The sequence below is a fragment of the Eurosta solidaginis genome, chromosome 5 (assembly GCF_040869045.1).
Source record: "Eurosta solidaginis isolate ZX-2024a chromosome 5, ASM4086904v1, whole genome shotgun sequence".
Taxonomy (NCBI): domain Eukaryota; kingdom Metazoa; phylum Arthropoda; class Insecta; order Diptera; family Tephritidae; genus Eurosta; species Eurosta solidaginis.
Genome location: NC_090323.1, coordinates 207,568,093 through 207,585,170, shown reverse-complemented (window position 1 = coordinate 207,585,170; position 17,078 = coordinate 207,568,093). Strand labels below are relative to the sequence as shown.

General features: G+C 36.4%; 3 protein-coding genes across 5 annotated transcripts in view; all 3 read left to right on the top strand.

Moving 5' to 3' along the window:
* The first annotated feature begins 1,844 nt into the window (after nt 1-1,844).
* On the top strand, nt 1,845-2,909 carry LOC137233475 (uncharacterized). Of its 2 annotated transcripts, none has more exons than XM_067756513.1 (3): nt 1,845-2,085; nt 2,333-2,549; nt 2,612-2,909. In XM_067756513.1, the coding sequence occupies exons 1-3, from the start codon at nt 2,008-2,010 to the stop codon at nt 2,641-2,643; spliced, it is 327 nt and encodes a 108-aa protein (XP_067612614.1). In that variant the 5' UTR covers nt 1,845-2,007; the 3' UTR covers nt 2,644-2,909. The 2 variants fall into 2 exon arrangements, with proteins under 2 accessions (XP_067612614.1, XP_067612613.1); XM_067756512.1 differs by having other exon boundaries at nt 1,855-2,091.
* A 3,175-nt stretch (nt 2,910-6,084) lies between these two features.
* Nucleotides 6,085-9,131, top strand: LOC137233474 (UBX domain-containing protein 4). Its single transcript, XM_067756511.1, has 5 exons — nt 6,085-6,308; nt 6,436-6,570; nt 6,632-7,293; nt 8,069-8,724; nt 8,785-9,131. Exons 1-5 carry the CDS (start codon nt 6,227-6,229, stop codon nt 8,993-8,995), a joined length of 1,746 nt encoding a protein of 581 aa, XP_067612612.1. The 5' UTR covers nt 6,085-6,226; the 3' UTR covers nt 8,996-9,131.
* Nucleotides 9,132-15,501: 6,370 nt separating this feature from the next.
* The window catches only part of nmo (serine/threonine-protein kinase nemo), a 709,728-nt gene continuing 708,151 nt past the window's right edge, over nt 15,502-17,078 (top strand). For both annotated transcript variants that reach the window (XR_010953505.1, XM_067787810.1), the window contains exon 1: nt 15,502-16,680. The gene's annotated coding sequence lies outside the window, so the exon portion shown is untranslated. The remainder of the gene's footprint in view (nt 16,681-17,078) is intronic.

The window sequence follows — 17,078 nt, the reverse complement described above, 5'->3', positions numbered from 1 at the left end:
CACGTTTGTGGTTTTTTTTTGTACGGATTGATATTTGTAGATGCATATATATAAGGTGATCTTAGTACGAGATAATTTAGTAGTAATGGAATTATATATTACTTTTTGTTCAATTGTGCCTAAGACTTGTTTTCTTTGTCAGGTAATTGATTAAGCTTTTATGTTGATAATAACCCCTGTCCACACGAACATTCTATTGGCGTAGAGATCGCAAAACGTATAACTGATTTTTTTATCTGTATAAATTTAGTTACTTAAATAATAATGTCAAATTGAATTGAAAAGATATTAAACATGGTATGCTGAGTTTAATTGGTTGGGGAGGGGTGAAGATGGCATTAGGGTAGGTAGAAGGAGTCATTTGGAGCGGAGAAGAAGGGGACTCGCTGCCAGGCAGAAACTCGAGCGGTCCAAGGTAGGGTGGGCTTCTTGCGAGGGTTGTGCACGGACGTAAGTATGATGATGATTGTGACATCCGCCCCGCATCAAGGTGGACAACGGTTAAGGGCCCCGACCTCTTGCCCTGAGCTAGCTGGGGGACATTCCACCTTGATTGCGCAAAGGGGCGGATTCACTTTATAACAGGTGTACGTGACAAGCACCAATGTCTCCAGCTTAACGCCATAGTCGCAACCATACCCATATCCATAACCATCTCCAATGTGATCGTTTAATGGTGCCTTAACTTAAAAATCGTGAAAATTTCATAAAAATGAAGAAAACGCAAAAAATTACAAACATATTCCACAAAAAATCAGTCTCTTAGCCAAAATGTACCCAAAGCAATAAATAAGATCTGCAAAAAGTTATTAAATTCACAACTCAAATATTTTTGGGTTATGGATATGGCGAAAAACCAAAAACCAATTGGTTGGCTATGGTATGATTATGGCGTTAGCGTTATGGTATGGCACCATTAATCGATTACAATGATTTCTGCAGTTCTACACGTAATATATCTGCGCATCTTTCGCAAGATTTTCAAAGTTATGCGAACGGTAATTGTCTGGCAACATTGCTCAAAACAAGAAACTTCAATTATTATCATGGCGGAACGATAGAAGGTGGCAGCATGGTGAAATATCTACATACATAAATAAGAATTCCATGTACTTTGTTTTTGTAAATTCGATGGACAATTGTCAAAATCGTACTGCGCCGGAAGTTGATGTATCAAATCAAATAAAAAAAGGTTATAATCAGCTGTTCGATGCGGCCACCTTGTATCGTTCCGCCATGGATATTATCCACAACTGTCATAAACAATAGCCATCATCCGATGGCAAAATCCTGAGCCAGATAAATAATTTTGCATGTAAATGCATGGTTCAACTATACATTGTTGGCTCATCTGTACAATAACAAAATATGTCTGCTCAAATTGTCAAAATTTGTGTATTGGTGTTGGTGCGAATGGTATGGAATGGAAACATAAAACTTAACAGTTTTTGTATGTGTAAGAAAATGTTGCCAATGTGTTGGTTTCATTTTGACTTTGCCATCTCATTTTGACAATTCTATCGACCATGCAATGAAATAAATAAAATCAGCTGATGAGATGAGCCAACCATATAATTGAGCCATGTAAATGCAGCAACAACGATTTGAGCCAGATAAATCCAGATAGAAGTCTGGTTCAAATTGTGAGCCAGATAATTTGTTAATTACTTCTTTTTAGGTTGGCAACGCGGCCTTTAATATACCTACTTTTTCAAAAATAGATGTCGCTGCTTAGCCTTTCGCCGTATGAGTTAAATGAAAAACAGCGGCGACATCTGCCTATCACATTTCACGTGTGCGAAAATTTCACGACATCTGCTTTTCAAGTCTCTCAATGATCCAGAGCATTCCCGTGAGATGTGAGCGGAGCCGGAGCTGTAAAACTTACTGGAAGACGGCAAAGGTGAAATAGCGTCCATTTTGACAAATCTTCAGCTGCAATTTTGGAAAAACAGCATTTTAAGGGAATAATATTTTCTTGCAACTTAATAATTAAATACAAAGGATATGGAGTCGACAATTAAAACCAAAAAGTGTTCCGTAAAACTAAATCGCCTTTCATTCGTTGGTATTACACCGGCTGAGGTACAGGTGCGTTGAAATATTTTTTGCTGGTGCATCAGCATGCATTGGGTACAGCCTGCTTGGCGTCAAATAATTCATGGTTTTTATGGTGAAATCACAGCACACTGCTGGAATGGATGTTATGAGTTATAACTACATTAAATCCAAGCGTTTTGCTACCTGGTCCTGCTGACCGTAGCAGTATCCTAATTGTAGATGGCTGTGTATATGTTTCTATTTAATTGACCTACATTTATTTTCTTTGTAGGAGCAAATTTTGGATCAGCGAATACGCCGCTGTGCAGTGCGCTTGCAACGTTGCTCAGACGAATTAAATCATTCCAATGTTGACCTAGATGTTTGTATATCTAAGGATTCGAAAATGCGTCGTTGTTGCATACGTTTACCAAGATTGAATTTGGTACTCAGTGAAATATCATCACGTGCTGGTTCCGTTACCAGTGCTAGAATTTTATCCGAATCAGGTTAGGTAACGGCTTGAATATGTTTAATAAAAATATAATGTATTTATGGACGCTTATTTCAGAATTGGATGATTCGGAAATTATAAATCATTAAACACCAACACCGCCGAAATTTATACCAAAAATAACGCGCAATGAAATAATGGCAAGCATTGATATTTTTAAGATACAGCACAGCCGAATTCCCTGGCAACTGGCAATTTTGAATGAACTGGAAAAATAATTTAATTCATAATAAGTGTTTAGAAGGATAAACGCTTTTATTCTTATATTAATATTGAATGTATCACTTAAAACTGATACGGTGTTGGTGAAATATAAGTTGATTTGTACAAATATATGATTGAATTGCTAAATTAATAGGTGCAGTGATCATTTCCAGGGTAACGTTTTACAAGACGGTGCACCACCTAATTTTTATAAAAGGGATATCAAAATACGAGGTTCTACAATTTTTAAAATCCGAAAGCGGAATTCAAAAATTTTATTTCTGTCGAAAGATTTTAACAAAAAAATCATAAAATAACCGTACAGGATCCATATTCGTGAGCCCAATCCATTGTTTTTTGCTTAGTACACCTTTCTGAGTTAAAAATTAACCTTGGGAGGATCCAACGCCGGTTTGGGGATCATGATTATATCGGCGCAGAACCCCTTTCTGCATCAGTGTGTGTGTGTCCAACAAATCTGAAAAAATACAACAACCATATCAAAAATTGAACCGATTATTTGCTTACCTCCTTTGACATAAATTAAATGTTTAATTTTTGTTTAGTTTGGCAGCTTAAATAGAGGTTATGCTGCAAATAGAGCGGAAGGCAGTGAAATAAGTAGTCAAATGACATATAATGAAGGTACGGTGTTCTGATTGATTAGCCAACACCGCCTAGGGACTTAAGGAGTCATCTCCGTAAGCATTTTGAAGAAATACGGCACCCGAGAACTCAGCCGTATGAAGCAAAAATACACAAGCAGGTCCTTGGTGAACTCCACAAACAGGCGTCGGACCTTTATGCCAGGAATTGCCCGGTGAATCCAGTACTGAAAACTTGCGGAAGAGAAACGCATACTCCCCAGGGAAACGCGAGTCACTCTGGCCCAACTTTGTTCTGGATACTGTAACAGGTTAAACTCCTACATATCCAGAATCAACCCCGACATACAAAATGTATGCCCCGCTTGCAATGTGTCCCCACATGACACCAACCATCTCTTTAATTGTAATGTGGAACCAACGCCTCTAAAACCCCTTTCATTACGGTCCACCCCTGTTGATACGGCAAGTTTCTTGGACTCCCGTTAGAGGATATTGATGACAATTTGTGATCGGTCGCAGCTATTAGGTGGAGCGAAGCTCTGCTACAACAAGTAGGAATGGTGTTCGGAGTTTTTTCAAAGCCAACAAAAATCATAAAAGCTTTAATATAAATAAAATTATTGTTTTAATAACAAAACGTCTTATATATTCTATATACATAAATTCGTAAGGATTATCTCACTTTAGAATTTGAGCTAAATAATCTAAAGTTGTTTTTTGAAACTTAGTCGAGAACTGTGCGTGTGAATGTGCGAATTTTCACCGATCAGCTGTTAGTTGCGCTACTTGGTAAGATTTACAATGCTTAGAATGTTTAACCAGTGTGTCAACTAAGCGACAAATTTCAAAATTACAACCCTACAAGACAGGTACCCGTTACCTAATCAATTACTTAATCGTCACCAATAACTTGTTCACCAATTATCGTCTATTAAGACTTTTACATTGCTGTCGTGAAAAAGGTAACGCATGCGCTCTCTCAAAATAGTGTACGTGTGACTCGCTTTCTCGCTCTTACCTATTGTGTTTTCGACATTCCTTCTCGCTCAATGTTATTTACATTTTTAAGTTACTTCATCAGTTATGTTTTCGTTATCGCTAACCAAAACATATGCAACAACAACAACAAGGGTAACTGGCCTATCGGTTACCCGTATCGGTTACCTTCTGTCAAATCGCTTTTTCCATGAATGAAACGCGTCGTTTATGTTCAGATAATATTTAATTATAAATAATTCATATATACAATAGGGGGACTCATGAAAGCATATAAACTTATAAGGTGTAAAATTATATCCATTAAACACGCTGTTATATGAACGCACCTAGTAATACTCTTGATAAACTTGATTGTTTATCAGCTGTATTATTGCCAAACAAAATTTTTTTGATTGGTTTACAAATTAAAAAATGCCAAGATTAAGTGAAAAATCAAAACTAAAACGCCTTTACTTGCTGATGTTGGAGATTTCTGATGAAAATGCCTGCTGTAATGTCTGCAAGGCTGCATTCCTTTGAGTTTACCGCGTTTACACAATTAAATGTGCGCGTAAATTTATACAAATTGTGTAAATGATTTTTTATATAAAATTTGACAGCTCGTTTACGCACTAGATAAATTTATACGTTTACACACTTTATAGCGCATTTATAAAGCGAGAGTCATTGGTGCCGTATGTCGTATCCCTAACGTAATCAGCTGTTTATCGTTACGACGGTAAACCAAAACCCAATTGGTTGGCTACGATACGGTTACGACTTTAGCGGCACCAATAATCGATTGCATTGATTCTCATAATATTGGTCGAATCAGCTGTTATAAGGTTACCGATAAAGCACCAATGTCTCCAGCTTAAAGCTAGAGTCATTGGTGCCGTATGTCGTATCGCTGTATCCGTATCCCTAACGTAATCAGCGGTTTATCGTTACGACGGTAAACCAAAACCCAATTGGTTGGCTACGATACGGTTACGACTTTAGCGGCACCAATAATCGATTGCATTGATTCTCATAAGGTTGGTCGAATCAGTTGTTAAAAGGTTATCGATACGGTTACCGATAAAGCACCAATGTCTCCAGGTTAAAACTGGAGTCATTGGTGCCGTATGTCGTATCGCTGTATCCGTATCCCTAACGTAATCAGCTGTTTATCGTTACGACGGTAAACCAAAACCCAATTGGTTGGCTACGATACGGTTACGACTTTAGCGGCACCAATAATCGATTGCATTGATTCTCATAAGATTGGTCGAATCAGCTGTTATAAGGTTACCGATTCGGTTACCGATAAAGCACCAATGTCTCCGGCTTAAGGTTACATGAGTCCCCCTAATATTTAGTTTTTGTTATGTAAGTAGAGCTACCATATGTTTACAATACGTTTACAATTTGCTATCTTTACAAAAGAGATTCAGAATGAGACAGCGATAGTCAATTACAAATCAGGTGATCCAATCACTTTGGAATTTTGACGTCTATGCAGAAAATATCACACTTACACATTTTGATTCACAATGGATTTGTACTTTTTTAATTTGATTTGATACATCAATTTCCGGCGTAGCCGATTTACACAAACAAAGTACATGTAAGCTTTATTTATGTTCGTACTACAAACTTTGTATGTCACCGTGCTCCCACCTTGTATGATTCCGCTATGTTCTTAACTTCGTTAGTGCTGCCAAGTTCTACTTCAAATAAATATATTTAGGACAGCAACTCAATTTCTCCTAATCAGTTGACTGCTCTTCTTTTTCAATATTTTACTTTTCTTCGAGGATATTAAAAAGCAAAATTTCAGTTTTATATATAAATAAAAACTCCACAAATAAAAAGCCCGAAAAGTGTAAAAAATAATAAAATGAATTGGTTCAATGGTAACATCGCAGAGGCAGTGGCCAAATCAAAAGCAAATAACGCAATATTCGTTGTTTATGTCGAAGGTATGTTGGTATGTTCAGCCATAGGAAAAAGAAAAGAAAAAAAAAACGGAACACGTCATTCCGGCTGGCAATTTTACATGCAATCTCTAATTATGCTTTTATTTTTTATTTATTTATATGCCAAAAGGAAAAGATGAGTCAACACAAAAACTATCAAACTTCGTCAATGATCAAAGGATACGCGAAAAATTGGAGTCTGATGATTTTGTAGCGATAAAAATCGAAAGCGATAGTCAAGCATATATGCAATTTGCAACTATTTGTAAGTTTGACGATTACAGAATATTAGTAGCTTACATATAACTAGCAATATCTCGTTTTAGATCAAGTGGTACCGGTGCCATCGATATTCTTCATTGGCAAAACTGGCACACCACTCGAAATAGGAACCGGCATTATTGCTTCTGTGAAAGAGCTGGAAGATAAAATAAGCAAAGTACTCTTAGCGTCTGGACGCAGTATGCCATCTGAATCATCTTCATCTGCTTCACTGATTGAGGCCGAGAAGGAAACTCAAAGTGCAACGTCTAGCAAGAATACAAAAGAATTAAATGCAGTTCTGACTGCTTCTGCGTATAAAGAGGAACCCACAACAAACACTGAAGGTGCAACAAATAAAACTGTTGATGTTGAGGAGAACGACCAGTATGAAGTAGTTTGTGAAGGTGATGTTTGTTATAAAAAACCTAAAGATGCAAAGACCGAGTCTGTAGATGAAAAAACTGAAGCTGCGATAAATCCAGAAAATGAAACTACTACTATTAATAAAAATGTAAAAGCGGCAACGGTAGAAGAGGAGCAACCTGAAAAAGATTCGACCTTACGCGTTGAAGAGGCCAGGAAAAATATGGAAGAACAGAGAAGGAAGCGCATTGAGGAGGAAAAACAAATGGAAAAAAATCGTGAGTTGAGGCGCAGGCGCGAGGGAAAGGAAATGCAAAATTTGCAAAAGTGGCAGCATGAGAAAGAACTTATTGATTTGAAGGTATACACGAATATAAATAGATAGTGAGTTAATTGAATATTTCACAGTGACCTCTCGCTGTTCTGTGCTCATACAATACGCCTTTTATAGAGTATTCAATTACTCTGTGAGTTTACCACGAAATGGTCTCTATAATTAAAACAATGAAACTCCTCTAGAAAAGTCAGCACTCACATTTGAGTGATTTTTGAGGCGTGATTGTGGAATCTAATGAATGTTTTAATTTCACTTAGCTTTCTGTGTTTGCATCTTATCCGACTTGCGAGATAAACAAATAAAAGATACTACGACACAGAGGGCGGGCGTTCGTAATTAGCTCTACACTTTTATTAGCTGTTAAAATGTTAAATAATCTTTATGTCAACTTAGCAGATCAAGCTTGAATAGACTACTGCGTGGAAAATCAACGTATCACGCCTGGCGTTTCGATAACGAAAACTTTTGAAAATGCACTGACTGACTAAGAATCAGGTTGAACAACGTCCTATCTAAGAATTTGCTATAAAAACGCTTATCGTCTAAATTACTAAATTTGTGCTCAGACAGCGAGATTTTGAAACAAATTCTGAGATAAATCGGTATTCAACACAATTGTGTGATAGGTAGTTTTGAAACAAATACTGAAATAGGGCGTTCTGTAAAAGTTTTTTGAGGCAGGGCGTTTTTGAAGTACCAGAAGTACATATTATTGGTCTGAAGAGCAAAACCCATATGATATATGTACATAATCTCAAAATTAGTATAACACAAATTTTTATTTTTCTTTACTTTGAAGGAAAACTTACGACGCGAGAAGCTCGAAGAAATTGCAACACGTGAAAGGATAAGAGCTCAAATAGCGGCCGATCGTGCTGAACGTGCACAAAAGTTCCCAACGGTATCTGGAGATAATACAGCCACCAAAAATGCCGACGCAGCCGTGAATAGTGATGTTGCTGGCGCAGTTATATCCCCTCCACTAGGGCCGGCACCCGACAGTACACGAATACAATTTCGTTTTGCAAATGGTAATACTGCGACACACGTTTTTAATTGCAAAGATACCCTTTGCAAAATACGAGAGTATGTGCGTGTAGACTTGCTCCCCGGCACCGGTATAAAAGACTTCACTTTAGCTACAACATATCCAAAACGTGAGCTAGATGTCGAACATGATGCTGAAACCATTGCCGAGTTGAATCTATTTCCCAGTGCTGTAATACTAGTTATAGGCAAAGAGAGCAAAAGTCCAGCAGCAATTATAGCACGTTCTGGAGGTCTTTTGAATATTTTTACATCTTTATTTATGACCATATTTTCGCCAGTGTTTTCCCTTTTCGGTTATTTCAAGAATATGGCTACCGGTGGCGGACGACGAAACGACAATGAGGGCGGTAACAATGTGGGTGCTAATAAAAGAGCGAATGAGGAAAATGGAGCACATCAAGACGCGTTAGTATAGGAATTACCAAATATAATTATTAGAAATTTAAACATTAACTACTTTTTTAGCGCCAAACGTCGTAATATGGAACGTTTTGGTGGTGGATTTGCTGTGAATTCAAGCAATAGCCCATCGACATCTGCGGATGCCGCTATTGAAAGGGATGAGTCGAAGCCTTATCGTCGCTATGGTAGCTCTAATGTACATCGCTTAACGGACCATAAGGATTCCGATGATGAGAATGCTACGTGGAATGGCAATTCTACGCAGCAGCAATAGATTTTTTTTTTTTAATTTAAATTAGTAAAGGTTCTTTTCGTAACTAATATACATATATATAATTTGTTTCTTTCTTTAAAATAAACGATATTGATAAACAAATAAAATAACTGCTACAAGAAGAGTTGGAATATTATGCTATTAGTGTTTTTTAAGTATACGATTTGGCATTGTTGTATAATTGACGTTCGGTATAAGAGGAATAAACTTCAGATTATCTTAGGTTCGGGTTTTCAGTGCGAGTTTGAATTCCAGCGAAAGTTGACTAGAGGTTTAGCTTGCCACTTTGTTCGATTACAATTTTGCTGCTCATCTCAGCATAAACGGAAGAAGTGGTTTTAACTCTAATCAACTTTGGAGTTTAAACGCGCACGGAAAAACCAAAACCTGAGTAAAACAAAGGGGAAGCAACTTTGAAACCGGATCTTATGCTGCCACGAATCATACCTCTCAAGTTTTTTCCGAGAATTTTCTTCAAGCTAGTTTGATTCCTTCCTATTGAAGTTATGGCATCTGCAGGCAGGTAAACTTTCGCTAAGTTTTCTAAAGTAGTTTGATGGCGCTTTTATCTGGTCTTGGAACCAGGAACTTTGGTGTGGTAAGCGAGCAGTCTACCGTCATACGCATAAGCTAATAAATACAACAAATATTAATTTTTTATTTCATTTTATTAGTTTTCTTCTAATTTTACAATCGATTGGGGTTTAATTATACTAGAATAAAACAGTTGACAGCATCGCGAGTGCCATGATGTTAATGATACATGTGGCTGCATATGCTTTTTATTATCAAATTTATTTCCATTAATCATTTCGTTGCAATTCAGAATAGTCAAAATGGCTTCCAATCTAATTCAAAACTTCTTTGTAAGCAGCTCAGTTGGGCGATTATTACCTTTGTACTCCTCTACTTGTATGTGATGCGTGTCGACAGACTAAGACTCATTGTACAGGTTTACCTGTACTATGCTAAGACTATTAACAAAAACTTCCAAAAATTGTAAACACAAGTCCTTATTGATTTGAATGAACGGCAGGGGCGAGTTTTAATTCAGTTTTGTCCGAGAAAAAACGCTGAAAGTTGTTTCCATTGTTTACTATATAGTTTGGCAAATTAAACAGAGGTTATGTTGCGAATAGAGTGGAAGGCAGTGGACTAGGCAGTCGAATGTCATAAAATGAAGGAATGGTGTTCGGAGTTTTTTGAAAATTAAAAGAAAAATTGATAAAAGCTTTAATAAAAATAAAACTACTGTTTTAATAACAACAAAAACGCCTTATATATTCTATGTACATAAATTCGTAAAGATTATCTCACTTTAAAATTTGAGTTAAATAATCTAAAGTTTTGTTTTGAAACTGAGTCGAGAACTGTTCGTGTGAATGTGCGAATTTTCACCGATCAGCTGTTAGTTGCGCTACTTGGTAAAATTTACAATGGTTGTTTCCTTTCATCTGATAGCAGTTGATAGCCATGGCGCAACGATACAAGGTGGCAGCATGGGACAGCTGATCACACCCTTTTTTTATTTGATTTGATACATCAACTTTCGGCGCAGTACGATTTTGACATTTGTCCATCGAATTTACAAAAACAAAATACATTGAATATTTATTTATGTTTGTAGGTATGTCACCATGCTGCCACCTTGTATCGTTCCGTCATGTTGATAGCATTGTAAATTTTACCAAGTAGCGCAACTAACAGCTGATCGGTGAAAATTCGCACATTCACACGCACAGTTCTCGACTCAGTTTCAAAAAAAAACTTTAGATTATTTAATTCAAATTTTAAAGTAAGATAATCCTTACAAATTTATGTATACAGAATATATATGGCGTTTTTGTTGTTATTAAAACAATAGTTTTATTAATATTAAAGCTTTTATCATTTTTTTTTTAACTTTGAAAAATCTCCGAACACCATTCCTTCATTATATGACATACGACTTCCTAGTCCACTGCCTTCCACTCTATTCGCAACATAACCTCTACTTAAGCTGCCAAACTATATAGTAAACAATGGTTGATAGTGCATCGAATTTTGCTGTTGGAGACGTTAAAGAAATACCGATAAAAAGTTCGCTGCCAAATTTATCGACTCTTACAGCTCCGACACATAAGCAGTTTTTTACATAGATGAGTTTAACACAAGCTTATGCATTATGAGTAGATTGCACGTATTTTTATGGAGAACGGTAGAATGAGCGACACTGGCGCCATCTGATATTGAAAAGTAGCCATCTCCCAAATTTTGTTCCAAGCAAAGCATAAGAAGAAGAATTTGACAGTTGCTTTGGTAATAGTCTAGTTGAGGGGTCGACTGCTAATACGATACGAAAAATATCGAGAGAGGTGTCAAACGACGCGTCTTGACATCAGTATTAATAATCCGCCACGGTGATGCACAGTTTTTTTTGTGGGTACTAACTCAACAACAACCACATGGAAATCGCCAACTTCAACTGCAAATATCTCCGGACAGAGATAAAATTTTTCTTTTCCGCCTTCGGATTATTGTTCTCGAGATTAATATGCGTCTTTTAACACCTCACTCGATATTTTTGGTAGCGTATTAGCAGTCGACCCCTCAACTAGACTATTACCGTTGCTTTGGCACACTTTGCAAGTGAAATTATTTTTCCCACTGGCTGGTAAATTTTCTAACATTTTTCGCAATTAAAAACATCAATATAACAATCGATTACGACACAAAATATGTTAGCAAGTATTTTTGTTGTATAGGCAGAATGGTTATAACAGTGCTTCGCGAAATTTTGTATGTGAATGGGCAAGGCGTAATAAATTTCAATTGCCACGTCTGAAGTTCCTTCATATTTACAAACGCAACATCTTGGTTGATTGTGGCGATGTTGGAATGCATAAGCTTGTGTTAAACGCTTCTATATGAAAAATGTTATTGTGTCACCGCATTTATGCTGACTCGAGTTTCGGCATGGCCACACCGGCTTAGACCACGTTTCCATATGCACTAATCTACAATGCATCCTCAGAAGCTAATCTATTGCCGTCTTTCAGTGAGTTTTACAGCTCCGGCTCACGCTCATTTCTCACGGGAATGCTCTGGATCATTGAGAGACTTGAGAAGCAGATGTCGTGAAATTTTCGCACACGTGAAATGTTATAGGCAGATGTCACCGCTGTTTTTCATTTAACTCATATGGCGAAAGGCTAAGCAGCGACATCTATTTTTGAAAAAGTAGGTATATTAAAGGCTGCGTTGCCAACCTAAAAAGAAGTAATTAACAAATTATCTGGCTCACAAAGTGAACTAGACGTCTATCTGGATTTATCTGGCTCAAATCGTTGTTGTTGCATTTACATGCAAGATTATTTATCTGGCTCAGGATTTTGCCACCGGATGATAGCTATTTGCCGTCTTTCAGTGAGTTTTACAGCTCCGGCTCACGCTCAATTCTCATGGGAATGCTGTGAATCATTGAGAGACTTGAGAAGCAGATGTCGTGAAATTTTCGCACACGTGAAATGTGATAGGCAGATGTCTCCGCTGTTTATCATTTAACTCATATGGCGAAAGGCTAAGCAGCGACATCTATTTTTGAAAAAGTAGGTATATTAAAGGCTGCGTTGCCAACCTAAAAAGAAGTAATTAACAAATTATCTGGCTCACAAATTGAACTAGACTTCTATCTGGATATATCTGGCTCAAATCGTTGTTGTTGCATTTACATGCAAGATTATTTATCTGGCTCAGGATTTTGCCACCGGATGATAGCTATTTGCCGTCTTTCAGTGAGTTTTACAGCTCCGGCTCACGCTCAATTCTCATGGGAATGCTGTGAATCATTAAGAGACTTGAGAAGCAGATGTCGTGAAATTTTCGCACACGTGAAATGTGATAGGCAGATGTCTCCGCTGTTTTTCATTTAACTCATATGGCGAAAGGCTAAGCAGCGACATCTATTTTTGAAAAAGTAGGTATATTAAAGGCTGCGTTGCCAACCTAAAAAGAAGTAATTAACAAATTATCTGGCTCACAAATTGAACTAGACTTCTATCTGGATATATCTGGCTCAAATCGTTGTTGTTGCATTTACATGCAAAATTATTTATCTGGCTCAGGATTTTGCCACCGGATGATAGCTTATGGCTTTAAAGGCCAATTAATGGTGACTTAAACCATAAAACCACAACCAGATCAAACTGCTGTTCGAACCTACCTTATGGAAATCGATGTAATCGATTAATGGTGCCATACCTTAACGCTAACACCATAACCATATCATAGCCAACCAATTGGTTTCTGGTTTTTCGCCATATACATTTCCTAAAAATATTTGAGTTGGTGAATTTATTAACTTTTTGTATATTTTATTTATTGTTTTGGATACGTTTTGATTAGGAGACTTATTTTTTGTAGAATATGGTTGTAATTGTTTGCGTTTTCTTCATTTTTATGAATTTTTCACGATTTTTAGGTTAAGGCACCATTAATCGATCACATTGGAGATGGATATGGGTATGGTTACGACTATGGCGTTAGGGTTAAGGAAGTTTAATTTGGCCTTTACATATGTTAAGTCCCTAGGAACTAAATTATTATCTGTAAAATTTTCACGTTTTTATTTTATTTAATACTTCCAATTAGAGATTACACGCTAGCGGTGGAACCTCTTATGAAAAATATTCCGCATCTCTAAAATTTGTTCATAATTATCGAATAACGAAGGGAAAATTTATACGGGAAATCTAGTTAGTTAAATAACGATTATGAGTTAAGTATCAAAATGTATAAAATCTCGTTACATATAAACTAGGTCTTAGACCACATTTTGATATGCACTAATCTACAACAAATCATTATTAGATAATCCATACGTGTCCATATATTCCATCCCTATGAACTAGATTATTATCCTTAAAATTTTCATATTTATCTATTAGTTCGTGCAGATTACATTTTTACTATGAAAAAATATGAGCATCTCTAAAATTTGCACTTAATCACCAATTATTGAAGGAATAAATATATATGGGAAATCTAGTTATTTAATGACTCGATTTTTCTGTGTGAGTTTAAATACAGTTAAGACGGAAATATATATATCGCTGATTAATGTATAGTCGTTCATATCATCTTGCTCCACGGCTTCTGTGCCATGCCGAGCTTCTCTTCCAATTTGCATCTTGTTTTTCCAACAAATCGGCGGTATTAGACCTACATGTTTTATGCCTACTCCGAAAAACGGCATTTAAAAAGACAAATGAATTTTCACTAAGAAGCTTTTAATGGCAGAAATACAATAGAAATGTTGACCGAATTACTGCCAAGAGGCGAACCCGCTTAGAAAAATAATTTTTAATTGAAATGTTTCTAAAATCGCGCAGCCATCAAGCCACGGCGGCCACCGTGGAATGTAAAGCGAAGCAAAAAGACCGAAACTATACAACACAAATACTTTCTAACATATTTTATCTCTTATTCATTTGTTGAATTACTATTCTTAACTGTAAAAAATGTTAGGAAAGTACCAACGAGTAAGACAAATTATTTCACCTGCAAAGCGTGAAAGCACCCATGGTTGCCAAAAAGCAAAAAATTCTTCTTTTTATACTTCGCATGCAACAAAAGTTAGAAGTTGTCTACTTTTTCATGTCAGATGGCGCGCATGTCGCGCGATCTGCGGTTCTCCATAAAAATGCGTTCAATTTACTCATCATGCATAAGATTGCGCTAAACGAATTTGTAAGAAAAATTGCTTATGTGGCGTGGCTTTTAGGACCGTTTTCACCACTGGCGCTTTAATTGAAAGAAAACGTTTGAATATCTCTCAAATAAAGTGCAAGTTAGCTTCACTCTTGTAGCATTTGTCAATAAGCTTTAACCGAGGATGGTGCTGTTGTTGTTGTTGTAGCGATAAGGACACTGTGAAGTGCTATCGATGTTGATGGTCCTTTGCCGATTGCAGATCCGGGAGCGATTTTGTTTTACCACATGTGATTTTCTATGCCATTACGCCCTCCCACCCCCTAGATCCATGAAGAGTTCGGGGTCGTCAGAGCCTCGGCTGTTAATGAAACAGGATTCGCCACAGATAGGTGAGGTTGACAATTGGGTTGGAGAAGCTATATCTTGCGCTGGCAACACCTTGAAAGGGTTGCGCTACACAACCTCTTGAATCTATTTGGTATTTTAGTCGCCTCTTACGACAGGCATACCTACCGCGGGTATATTCTTACAACAAAACGCGCTGGAGGTAAAAAAGGTAATTTACATGAACACAACTTTTTTGTGGTAGTCCAAAACAGCGAGTGTGGCAGCACTATTTTCCTATCACCACTACAGCGAGCTGTCACCACGAATACAACCGTGTTTGTGCTCACTAGAAAACCATGGGAATTTTTTGACGTTTCCAGCCTACATGTTCGTTAACAACGCGAACATGCTCGTAGATTTTCCAATTTTCCAAAGTGTTGCAACATGTTCCCTTAATATTAGCAGCACACTAAATTCATCGACAAAAAGGGTGGCTCTGCAATCGTAAAAAAAACGGCGAGTGAATTGGTTGGCAGAGCGGCGTGTCGAAAAATTTTACCAAACAAATTTGTGTGTACTTCTTTTTCTGCAAAAGTCAAACAAAAATGCTTTTGCACTTGTTAAAACAATTTGCTCTTATAAATAAAAAACAATAAAAGTGATTGCAATTCAAGTTTAACAAAAGTTTGGTGAAAAAACAGAAAATACAGCTTAGTGCATACAGATTTTACACACATGTACGTACATACAATGTGAGCAGCAACAAGAATTAACAAAATCAGTAGCAGAGCAAAGCATAGCAAGAAAAAGCAAAAAAGTGCTGATGTAAATGCGATTTTTGTAAAAGAATATAACAAAACACAAAGTAAAAGCAGTAAATTTATTGAATTTCAAACGTGTTTAGCTGGCAAAATCAATTTCCGTTCATCCATCTGTGTTCAGTGATAGAATCGCAAATGAAATTTGATAAAATAAAATTAGTGTGGACTTAACGGAGTAATGACAGTTTACAGTGCAGTTTTATGTTTATGCAACAACAAAATTGTATTAACTGTGCAAAGTGAAGCAGACATTACAACAAAATAGAGTTGTTTGTTAGCAAAAAACAAAGTCTATCACATTACAAAAAAGCTCAAACGCACACACCAAGCAGAGTCATCAGCCGTAAAGAAAGAAAATAAGTGAAAAGCCATAGAACGTGAAATAAATTCGCTGATAAATAAGCGCTAGTGTTACCCGTCTAAATTGTTGTTATTGCAGCTTACATCCATATACATATATATTTCCGACAGTGCTTGCTTGCACGCCCTCCAACAACTGCCCTAACAATTATAATAAGGTACTAAAAAGAAACAACAGATATCAATTTGTTTAGTTTACTTGCCTTACTTCGAAACTGAGAAGTAGTTTTTTATCAGTCATGTGTCCGGTGTTCTCTTTACTGTAAATATATTTGTATGTGTGTCCGTGTTATATATCGTAAGAGTTAACTAAAGTTAAAAAAAAAATTATAATAATAGAATAACAGTGCATGTGGATATAATTCGCAAATATCATTAGTAATTTCCACGGTAGTTATCAACAAAATCTAATTTAAATCCAGGACAAAAAGGAACTCCACATTCGGCTACATCACATTCTACATAACATGCATAATCCTGTTAAAGGTATGTAATTGTTATGGGTTTTAATAACATAACATATTTGCTTTAAAATTATCACAATTTAACTTTAAAATTATTATTTTTTTATTTACATATATGTACTTAGTTTTGTATGTACATACATATGTATGTATGTTGTATATTAGACTGGGTCGATTTATTAACCGATATCGCGCCATCGATTTTTCGATAGGATTTAGGCTCAGGAAAAAAAGTTCCACTACGCATACCCAAAAAAATAATTTCGAGCTTGCGAAATTTCTTTTTTTTTACTTATTTTTCGACTTTGATTTCTAAGGTTTTTTCATGACCTACTAAAAAAATTTTCATTTGATTGTAAAATTTTCAAAAATTAAAAAAAAAAAAACGTTTTTAGCGAACATTTTTAGGTCGGACAGGGT